General features: G+C 49.9%; 1 protein-coding gene across 1 annotated transcript; it reads left to right on the top strand.

Moving 5' to 3' along the window:
- Positions 1 to 450: 450 nt before the first annotated feature.
- LOC138096842 (insulin growth factor-like family member 1) lies at positions 451 to 1,955 on the top strand. The gene is made up of 3 exons (XM_068993097.1): positions 451 to 475; positions 1,521 to 1,574; positions 1,687 to 1,955. The coding sequence occupies exons 1-3, from the start codon at positions 451 to 453 to the stop codon at positions 1,953 to 1,955; spliced, it is 348 nt and encodes a 115-aa protein (XP_068849198.1).
- The last annotated feature ends 9,253 nt before the right edge of the window (positions 1,956 to 11,208 follow it).

Raw genomic sequence — 11,208 nt, 5'->3', positions numbered from 1 at the left:
ATAAATAAATAAATAAAAATTATTATTTTTTAAAGTCCAGAAAGTAGAAGACTTAGAGGATCTGATCAGAAAGCTGGCGGGTGGATTCATCCTGGGAGAGTGGGAAGGACCCCACGGATCCATATTTGCAAAAGAGGCTGCAGTGTTGGGGATGGTGAGAGGGAGGTTCTGGTGAGGAGGAGGAGGAAGGCACCCCAATGGGACTCCTCCTGGCTCTCAAAGGATTGACATCATGTTTGACAGTGACGTGACTAAGCTCACATCCAAAACCTGTGGCTGCCCCAGGGGCCCCGCGTGTCTCTGCAGGCCCGGCAGGAAGGCAGGAGAGCTGATGGCAGCATGCGCCTCTTTCTGGGGCAGGTGGGGGCGGGGGCTCGGAGGCATATGTATAAAACCGCCTGCTGGGCTCTGCCGCGCTTCCTTCCACTCCACCGAAGCCAACCCAGAGCCATGACTCCACGACGCTGCATCCTGGGTAAGAAGGACCAAATCCCGACTCTCTTGGAGCCCAAATCCGAAATCAGCCTCAATGCCATCCTCGCCTCAGTCCATCACTCCTCCTCCCTAGCCCCCAGCCAGACAAGTGACCCCATCATAGCAGTACCCCTCCCACATCCCCGAGGGCGTGCATGCCTGCTCAGGCGCTCAGTCATGTCCAGCTCTTTGGGACCCCATGGACTGTAGCCCGCCAGGCTCCTCTGTTCATGGGATTCTCCAGGCAAGAATACAGGAGTGGCTTGCCATTTCCTTCTCCAGGGGATCTTCCTGACTCAGGGACTGAACCTGTGCCTCTTGCATTGGGTGCTGCTGCTGCTAAGTCACTTCAGTCATGTCTGACTCTGTGCGATCCCATAGACGGCAGCCCATCCCTGGGATTCCCCAGGCAAGGCTCCCCCATCCCTGGGATTCTCCAGGCAAGAACACTGGAGTGGGTTGCTATTTCCTTCTCCAATGCATGAAAGTGAAAAGTGAAAGTGAAGTTGCTCAGTTGTGTCCAACTCTTAGCGACATCATGGACTGCAGCCCACCAGGCTCCTCCATCCATGGGATTTGGCAGGAGTGTTCTTTATCCCTGAACCACTTGGGAAGACCAAGAGCAGCCCCATCCATGTCCCTGATCAATTTCCAAACTCATGCCCAATGCGGTACATTATGACAGGCTCCCACCCCAAATCCTGGCATCTAAATTTTAATATTGGTCATGGACGTAACACGACACCAGTGTTAGCTCAGCTGCCTTTAACACTTGACTCTAGCTGAGCCTCCTGCTCTGAACTCTTCCCTCCCAGGGAACACCCATATCCCTCAGAACCCCAAACCCATTTCTCTGAGTCCTGCCTGCCTCCTCTCAGCTTCCACAGACCCATAATCCGCAGACACCTAACACAGGTCTGCCTCTAAGCTTTCCCCGAGCCTCGGTCAGGACAGACACCCCCTCGGACCTCCCCTCCTCCAGGCTGGCCTCCAGTGGCTGCCCTATCCGCTTTTGAGACCATGCATCATCCCTTTTCCTCCCGCAGCTGTCTTGGCCGCTGTCTGCATCCTTTTGCTTCTCCGCTCACATGGTGCCCCAGGTGAGCCCAGGAGGGACGTGGACGCTGGGGGGTGGGGTGCCGCTCCCAGAAGACCCCAGCCCAGGACTTGCCCACCCCGCTGCCAGGGTGACACCATCTCTGTTTCCTCCAGTGTCCCCCACAGGCACTCAACTGTTGCTGTGCCAGTCACACGAGCGATGCGGGGACCAGTTCTACGACCCCCGGCAGGACTGTTGCTATGACGATGCCGTGGTACCCTTGGGCAGGACCCGGAAGTGTGGAAACTGCACCTTTAGGGTCTGCTTCGAGCAGTGCTGCCCGTGGTTGGTCAACAGGCCCCAGGAGTCCTTCGTGGTGAAGGTGAAAGGTCAAAACTGTTACTCGGCCCCATCCTCGGATGATCGGGTTTGTGGCAGGTGAGGTTCTGCGCCTTCCAAGGGAGGAGGGGTTGCGGAGGAGAGGGGACCTGCATACCGGTTCTATGATTCAACTGCCCCCCGCCCCACCGAGTGCTCTTCTGGGTCCTTCTGTCCCCGTCCACCTGTTCTATTCCATCCACCAAAGACTCTGATGCTGGGAGGGATTGAGGGCAGGAGGAGAAGGGGACAACAGAGGATGAGATGGTTGGATGGCATCCATCACCAACTCAATGGACATGGGTTTGGGTGGACCCTGGGAGTTGGTGATGGACAGGGAGGCCTGGCATGCTGCGGTTCATGGGGTCGCAGAGTCGGACACGACTGAGCGGCTGAACTGAACTCCCTTCTCTGTTGCTTCTTTCTCCTTTTGTTTTTATTTCTATTTCATCCTTTTCGTTGGTCGGCTCCTGTCTCTCTTTTCCACTCCTCTGCCCATAATCTGTCCATCCCTCCCTCTGTGTCCATCTCTCTCTTGCTCCCCGCCCGCTCTGTCTCTCTTCAGTGCTGACAGATGATCAGAGGTCAGCTGGATGCTTCCTCCTGAATGAGCCTGGAGAGATGTGCCGGCCCCTTAGATCTGGGACATGGAGTGGGTTTTAGAGGGATAGGAGACACAGATTCAATCCCTCCCTCCTTACTCTGTCTCCTTCCTAACAGTCATCCTAAATCTGTCCTGAGCAGGGGGACTGGTCCCCCTTCTGTGACCGTGGACGATCGTGAGAGGTGACTTTGCTGTTGGACGTCCCCAGGACCCTGAGCTCTCACAATGACCCCTATGACCAATACCATGAGGGATGATCAATCCCCAGGCTGGCCCTGGGGACGCTTTAATGAGATCCGTCATTCCCTTTGCCATTTTCTCCACCAGGAGCAAAACAGGAGGCACTCTGTGAATTCTGCAACCTTACATATTCGGTCATGGCGGGACCTCGATGCACACGGAGTCCTTTCTCCACTTCCCAAGGTGGCAAGACAACATCCACTTTTCCACTTAAGAACAAATTTCAAGTTACCATGACCTCCTGGTTGCACTGAATAAAAATTCCATTTCAATCACAAGGCTCCGCTTTCTTGCACTGATCTCGACAGGGTGTGGCACAGGGTCGGGGGCGCGACTCACAGGGAGGTAGGGACAGGGTCTTCGGCGCGGAGTCTGGACTGTTCTCTGCCTCCCAATCGCCCAAGCAGGGAGGGCGGGTCGGCGCGCCCCCTGGCGGGCACTGGGCCCAGCGCGGGGCGGGGCGCTTCTGAGTGAGGACCCGGAGGCAGAAAAAGTCTCCCCTTTCTTGGAAATCCAAGCCCGGGGCTGGACTTTGCACTGGCCCGGAAATTGTGGTGTGGGGGTTGGGACTCTCACAAAGGAAGAATTTGCTTGTCTCCAAAAAGGATTTCCTAGAAAGAAATCAAAATTTGTGGCTTTACAAGATTCTGGAAACGCAGAGCACAGGGAAAGGTCAGAGTAGTCAATTTGTAAGACTTCCTCCTCTGGAGTCAGCTCTGCTCAGAGAAGGGCCTGGAAACTTCTGGAATGTTCGAAGCTTTAACCGAAGGTCATTTCAGCCCAGGCCTCTCTAAGGGCCACAACCAGTGACGCTAGCATTCCACAAAGGTTTAGAACAGAAAGCTGGGGAGACGGCTATGATTGTCCGAGGCCCGTTTGGGGGCACGCCCGATTCAGGGACAAAAGGTATCACTTTATTCTGTGTAATTCTGATATAAAATTGTTTTATATCTACATAAAATTAACACATAAGAAAATAATTTCCAAAAAGTACACTATAGAAGTCTGGGTCCAGGAAGGGACGGGACTGGCCCATGAAGTAAGTGCAAGGAGGAAGGAGTTTGGTTCCAGGGTGGGCAGGTGGGTTTGGACGCCCTTTCAAGTCATTCTTCACCAGAACGTTCCAGAAGGGGGCTGGGTGCAGATGTGGCTGGGTCCTTCCCTGGTAGTCCAGTGGTGAAGACTCCACCATGTGTACAATAGATAGCTGGTGGGAACCTGGTGTAGAGCCCAGGGAGCTCAGCCCTGTGCTCTCTGATGACCCAGAGGGGTGGGATGGGGGGATGGAAGGGAAGGCCAAGAGAGAGGGGGTGTATGTTTGCATAGAGCTGATTCCCTTCTTTGTATAGCAGAAGCTAACCCAACATTATAAAGCGATTATACGCCAAAAAAAAAAAAACCAGAACAGAGGCTAGAACAGAACTAAGCAGGCTTCTCTCATGGCTCAGAGGTTAAAGCATCTGCTTCCAATGCAGGAGGCCCGGGTTCGATCCCTGGGTCGGGAAGATCCCCTGGAGAAGGAAATGGCAACCCACTCCAGTATTCTTGCCTCGAGAATCCCATGGACAGAGGAGCCTGGTAGGCTACAGTCCATGAGGTCGCAAAGAGTCGGACATGACTGAGGGAGTTCACTTTCACTTTCTAAAAATAAATATAAATAAAATGAAGTGCAAAAAAAGAAAAAGACTCCTCCATGCTTCTACTGCAAGGGGCACCAGAGCCATCCCTGGTCGGGGAATAAGACGCTGCTGCTGCTAAGTCGCTTCAGTCGTGTCCGACTCTGTGAAACCCCGTAGACGGCAGCCCACCAGGCTCCCCTGTCCCTGGGATTCTCCTGGCAAGAGAACTGGAGTGGGTTGCCATTGCATTCTCCTGAATAAGACATTGCACATCACAAAAATTAATTAATTAACTAAGAAAATAAAAATAAAAAGATCAGGAGGTGGGGCTGCAGATGAGGGGGTAGGAAGGTGGGACAGGGCTGTGGGGGTGGGGCACTCAGGGTCTAGCCCTGTGGGTGGGCCCCAGACTCCACTCAAACATGGGAACCAGAGCTCAGTCTAGGAGATCAAGGGCCAGGCAGCACAGGTTCGTCGGTGAGAGGCTCTGGGAACTTCAGGTTGAAATCTTGCCTCCAAGTGTCCCTCGACTTTTCCTCTTTCTTCTACCCTTTCCCCGTCCTTCCCAGTTGCCTCTTTTCTCAGTCTATGGCCTCAGGATTCAGATCCACCCATCTTTCTCCTCACCAGCAGACTCCAGTTTACTTACTTACTGTAAGTTACTTACCGTAATGTTGACACAAGGCTTCCCAGGTGGCTCACGGGTAAAGAATCCGCCTGCCAATGCAGGAGACGCAGGTGCAATCCCTGCATTTCGAAGGAATGAGGAAGATCCCCTGGAGAAGGAAATGGCAACCCATGCCAGTATTCTTGCCTGGGAAACCCCAGGGACAGAGGAGCCTGGAGGGCCACAGTCCCTGGGGTCGCAAAGAATTGGATATGACTTAGCAACTAAGCAACAGTGTTGACACAGTCCCTTCCGGGTGAGATTCTGGAAGAGGGAGCTGCGTGGGGAGGACTGGCACTGCATTCTCTTGCTCCTTTACTGGAGGGGAAGGTGGTAGAGAAGGGGCTTTGAAAATCACCTCAGCTTGGGATAGGAGGACTGTCCCCATCATTTCTAAGTTGCTGTAGGACCCCCTCCACAGACACCACCAACTCAGCACAGAGACACATGGCCCAGAATGAGAAAAGTTCTAGCATCTATGTGACCTCCAGTCCTGGCTTGGGACTTGAAGCAGCCTTGGTTGGCGCATTTCTGCGTCCACTGGGGCCTTGACTAAGATTGCGGCAGAGTCACCCCCTTGGAGAGCTTGTGGAATGATAAGCTCATCGTGTTTGAGAGAAGATTCCCATTTCTGGGAGATGGAGGCGACCATGGGAGAGATGGTGCCGGGCAAAAACTGACTGTTCTCACCCTCCATTCTCTACCCAGTCGCCGTGACTGGATTGTTCATGGGGTCCTCTCACTAAACCTCTTGATGAACAATGTCCACTGGTGCGGAAAGCGCCTTCCAATATACTATTTTATTAAAAATTCCACACCTGTAGGGGCTTCCCTGGGGGTCCAGTGGTTGAGTCCAAACTTCCATTGCAGAGGCTCCAGGTTGGCTGCCTGGTCTGGCAGCTAGATCCCACATGCCGAAAGTAAAGATCCCAAGTGCTGTGACCAAAACCTGGTGCACCAAATAAATACAATTTTTTTTAATTAAAGGAAAAAAAAACAAAAACAAAACAAAACCCAAAGCCTTTCCTGGCTCAGAGAAACAGAGCTCCTTGGAGAAATGACTGGTCTGGGAGCTGAGGCGGGGAAAGCACAAGATAGGCCTGAAACATTTGGGGCCAGAAAGTGTGAAAGGGAGTAGACAGAGAGTAACAGGGACTTGTCAAAAGGACCTTGTCCCACAGTTTCTCATCACACATGACCCAAAGCTGCCCTCCAGGTGCTTACTCTTCACCTGCACACCCCATCAGGAGATGCATGTGCGGTGGCATTGGCAGGCTGGGTGGTCCTCGGTACCCATCTCAGCAGGCCAGTGCCTCCATTGCACGAAAGTGGCTCTCATGCAACCCCCTCACACACTTAGACTCACACACTTAGACCCCTTGTTCCGCATTTCCAGACGGGTCGGGTGTGTGGCCAGCCTCACCACTGACCTCACGCATTCGCTTCATATACTTTGGTCCTGGTCCAGCGCTTGGAATCCCGCAACCCACGTCCACTAGTACAACTCACGCGGGGTGCACGGGGGACACTCCACCCAGTCCCGACCACATACCTGGTCGCTGTGGGGCAGAACATGGAGGGAGAGCAGTTATGTCACGGGAGAGACAGGCCCCCAGGAAAATCACAAAACAGGACTCCTTCGAGGCTAACCCACCTGAGACGAAGGGAGAAAACGCACGGCGACGAGTGTGGACAAACGGAGTCGGCGCGCCCTCTGGCGGCGAAAGTGGGGACCCGCAGGGAAGGATGCTCCATTTCCCACAACGCCAAGAACAATCCCCAGTCAGAGCTGAAGGTGAAATGAAACTGTATTTCATCCAAGTGAAATACAGCGTACCAGGCTTTTCAGAAGTAGTTATTCGTTTCCTTACTTACTGTCTGTCTTCCCCACTTGAACGTGAGTCCTGGAAAGTCCTGTTTTGCTCACAGCTGAATTCCTAGCTCCTACAACAGGTAAGTGGGACATTGAGCGGGTGCTTAGTAAGTTATATGGACTGGAATTAACAACAATTTTGCCCTCGAATTCAGGCTTGAGTCTGTCTCCGCAGGGGAAGGCATCCCCAGGAGCTAAAATGTGCCCGAGTCCCCATTTCTGGACATGGTCTGGGACCTCAAAGTTTCCAAATTTGCTGAATAAGTAGCTCTTAGCCTTTTTCTGAAACTTGCACATAGGCCTGTTCCCTGAGTCAGTGATGTAAGGGGATCAGGAGTGCACCCCTAAACCTGAGGAAACCTCCCTGTCTCTGGGGCTGTGGACAGAGCAGGGGCAAGCTGGTGGGGTGTTCAGGTGGCCCCCATGGTGGGATGGTGGAAGGGCATTTAGAAAAGAAGAGGGATGGTCTTCAAGTTAGGAGTGGAGGGGCCTCCTGTCTGGAAGTCTCCATGTTCCTGGGTAGAATTCCAAGCTGTCAGGGACTTCTAAATTCCAGTGGGATCTTCCAGCCTCCAGTTCCTCCCCATTCCTGCAGGATGGGGAGCTGGGAGCACCTGTGAATGGAGGTTGCTTGAGTTAGCCCAGGTAAGGGGAGGAGGGAGGTGTGAAAGGAGAGCAGTCCCCTCCCCCAATAAAAAGGAACTAAAAGCGAGTGTTTATCACAGGAGCATCGCAAAGTACTGGAAGACTGACAGAGGGTACCCTCGCGATCCAATAAATGTGGGAGGAAGCTGCCCCCCTTCCCCCACCCTATCTCCCCACAGTGAACCAAGGACTTTGGCAGAAAAGGAAGTCCACTTTGAAATTACACCACCCAGAGTCGTTTGATAGGGACTGTCACTTTGCACGTATCTTTCTGTTTTCTTTTTCGGAAGTGTCTTTGTGAAGCGGGTAGATCATATTTAGTTTAGCAGCTGTTTGTTTGGTGTAAAACTTTTCAAAACTATTTATTGGGACTTCCCTGGTGGTCCAGTGGTTAAGAATCTGCCTTCCAGTGTAAGAGATGTGGGTTCGATCCCTGGTCAGGGGACTAAGATCCCACATGCTGTGGGGCAACTAAATCCTGTACCACAATGAAGATCCCATGTAAGACCCAACACAAATAAATCAACATATTTTTAAATATTTATTTATTTTGGCTGCACCGGGTCTTAGCTGCAGCACCTAAGATCTTCACTGCAGCGCCCATGTGGGATATAATTCCCTGACCAAGGATGGAACCCGGACCCCCTGCATTGGGATTGTGGAGTCTTACCCACTGGACCACCAGGGAAATTCTGGGTGTATAACTTTTAAATCTTTAGCAGTAGGGTATGTAGGCCTCCATCTGTACTCTATTAACCATCATGTGAGAGGCGCCCCCAGTGTTTACAACAGCCCTGTGAGGGAGGGACTGTTGTGAAGTCCATTTCACAGATGGAGAAAGTCAGGGTGACTCAACATGTGATATTCATATGCATTTATTGCCAATTGTGTGCTTAGAGCTTAGGCTATAATGGTGTGTGAGAGGGGGAAATGATAGCCCATTTTTTAATCTTTAAATGGTGCAGTTATACATCCTGTACTTTGGGGGACAATCTTGTGTTTGCCCATTGATGCAACATAAATATTAAGGGCCCCCTCATTCACTCTTAGGTGTCATGGTTTAGACAATAAATTATATGATGGCCCTTCTTAGAGACCTCACTGTATAGGAGAAGCAAAGATTAAAGAATGAAACAGGGAGATTTATAACTACAGCTGTGACAAATACAGAGATGGAAGTAGCGTGGAGAAAGTAAAATAGCAGGGCTTGTCTTAGTCCCATATACCAGAAAGGTAGTGTCAGTCTGAGAAGGAGACCCCGAAGGACTAGTAAGTGACAGCTAGGATGCACCAGGCTAGCGGGGAGCACTCCACGCTCGGGAACATCGAGGGGAACGCAAAGATGCTGCTTTGTATTTTAAACTTGTTCTTGCTAGAATCACCATTTAATTGGACTTCTATCATTATTGCTATAACAAAAAAACAAGTATTTTTTACTAACTGCAAGAAAATCTCGAGGGGGTTTCAGTTCAGTTCAGTCGCTCAGTCGTGTCCGACTCTTTGCAACCCCATGAATTGCAGCATGCCAGGCCTCCCTCTCCATCACCAACTCCCGGACTTCACTCAAACTCATGTCCATCAAGTCGGTGATGCTATCCAGTCATCTCATCCTCTGTCGTCCCCTTCTCCTCCTGCCCCCAGTCCCTCCCAGCATCAGAGTCTTTTCCAATGAGTCAACTCTTCGCATGAGGTGGCCAAAGTATTGGAGTTTCAGCTTTAGCATCAGTCCTTCCAATGAACACCCAGGACTGATCTCCTTTAGAATGGACTGGTTGGATCTCCTTGCAGTCCAAGGGATTCTCAAGAGTCTTCTCCAACACCACAGTTCAAAAGCCTCAATTTTTCAGCACTCAGTTCTCTTCACAGTCCAACTCTCACATCCATACATGACCACAGGAAAAACCATAGTCTTGACTAGACGGACCTTTGTTGGCAAAGTAATGTCTCTGCTTTTCAATATGCTATCTAGGTTGGTCATAACTTTCCTTCCAAGGAGTAAGTGTCTTAATTTCATGGCTGCAGTCACCATCTGGAGTGATTTTGGAGCCCCCTAAAATAAAGTCTGACACTGTTTCCATCGTTTCCCCGTCTATTTCCCATGAAGTGATGGAACCAGATGCCATGATCTTAGTTTTCTGAATGTTGAGCTTTAAGTCAACTTTTTCCCTCTCTTTCACTTTCATCAAGAGGCTTTTTAGTTCCTCTTCATTTTCTGCCATCAGGGTGGTGTCATCTGCATATCTGAGGTTTGATATTTCTCCCGGCAATCTTGATTCCAGCTTGTGTTTCTTCCAGTCCAGCGTTTCTCATGATGTACTCTGCATGTCAGTTAAATAAGCAGGGTGACAATATACAGCCTTGACGTACTCCTTTTCCTATTTGGAACCAGTCTGTTGTTCCATGTCCAGTTCGAGGGGGTTTATACCGGCTGAATTAAGTATTTTAAAAATCAAACAACAGCTGATGAGTTATATGTTTTAAAAATTCAGCTTCCTAAAACATAGCGAATAAATCTAATTTCATCCTATGAATCAAGTACTCAAGTAGTACTATATATAAAATAGACAACTAACAAAGACCTACTGTGTTGCACAGGGAACTATACTCAATATTTTGTAATATTTATAAGGGAAAAGAATCTGAAAAAGAATATAAACACATATATATGTAAATATGTGTGTGACTGAATCACTTTGCTGTACACCTGAAACTAATCCAATATAGTAAGTCACCTATACTTCAATTGAAAACTTACATGGGACTTCCCTGGTGATCCAGCAGCTAAGACTCTGAGCTCCCAGTGTTGGGGGTGGGGGTTTGATCCCTGACCAGAGAACTAGATCCTACATACGGCAACTAAGAGTTCACACCTGATGCAGCCAGATATTTAAATAAATAAAAATTTTAAAATTACATTAAAAATATTTAAAAGACTCACATAATACAGTCCCAATTGTTATGGGCAGTATAACAATTACCCATTGTTATAAATTGCTCTAAATGTTCGCAGGGGCATGTCTCAATTTTAGGCTGACAAGACACAGAATAAATAAAATTATAACAAGGGAAGTCTTCACCCCACCTAGCTAATGATTGCACTCTTAGTTTCGTTAAGGAATATGTGTAAATATTTCTGTCTTTTTACAAAAGGTTAGTTGAGTGTTTTGTAATCTGAAAGTTAAAGTACAAGGTTGCTGAATTTCTTCAAGTTCCTCTTTGTACAGAGTCCGCTGAGGGCAAGGTAGTCAAAGTTTCCTCATGGACAGCAAGAGGGCAGGATGGCTGGGCAACTCCGGAAGAAGGTCTTGGCCACGATCGCGGTGAGGCTGGGGTGGAAGCAGCCCATTCTGTTGGCCATGGTGAGGAGCATGGGTCTCATCCTGAGTCATGAGAAGCCACAGAAAAAAATAAGACTGGCTTTTTGATTTGAGCCTGGGCCTCACAGGGGCCAGGGTGCATGATGCCAGGTCATCGAGAAGGTAGGAGCAAAATCCAGGTGCGAGAAGATGGTAACTGAATCAGAGTGGAGAGAGCGGAAATAGACAGGAGTATCCTGATTTATAAGATATTTAGGAAATGGACTTCCCTGGTGGTCTAGTTGTTAAGAATCCACCTTGCCAATGCACGGGACACAGATCTGACCCCTGGTCCTGGAAGATTCCATATACT

Source organism: Capricornis sumatraensis, chromosome 20, assembly GCF_032405125.1.
Source record: "Capricornis sumatraensis isolate serow.1 chromosome 20, serow.2, whole genome shotgun sequence".
Classification (NCBI taxonomy): Eukaryota; Metazoa; Chordata; class Mammalia; order Artiodactyla; family Bovidae; genus Capricornis; species Capricornis sumatraensis.
Note: the sequence above shows the minus strand (reverse complement) of the source record. Positions and strands in the feature narration are given on the sequence as shown.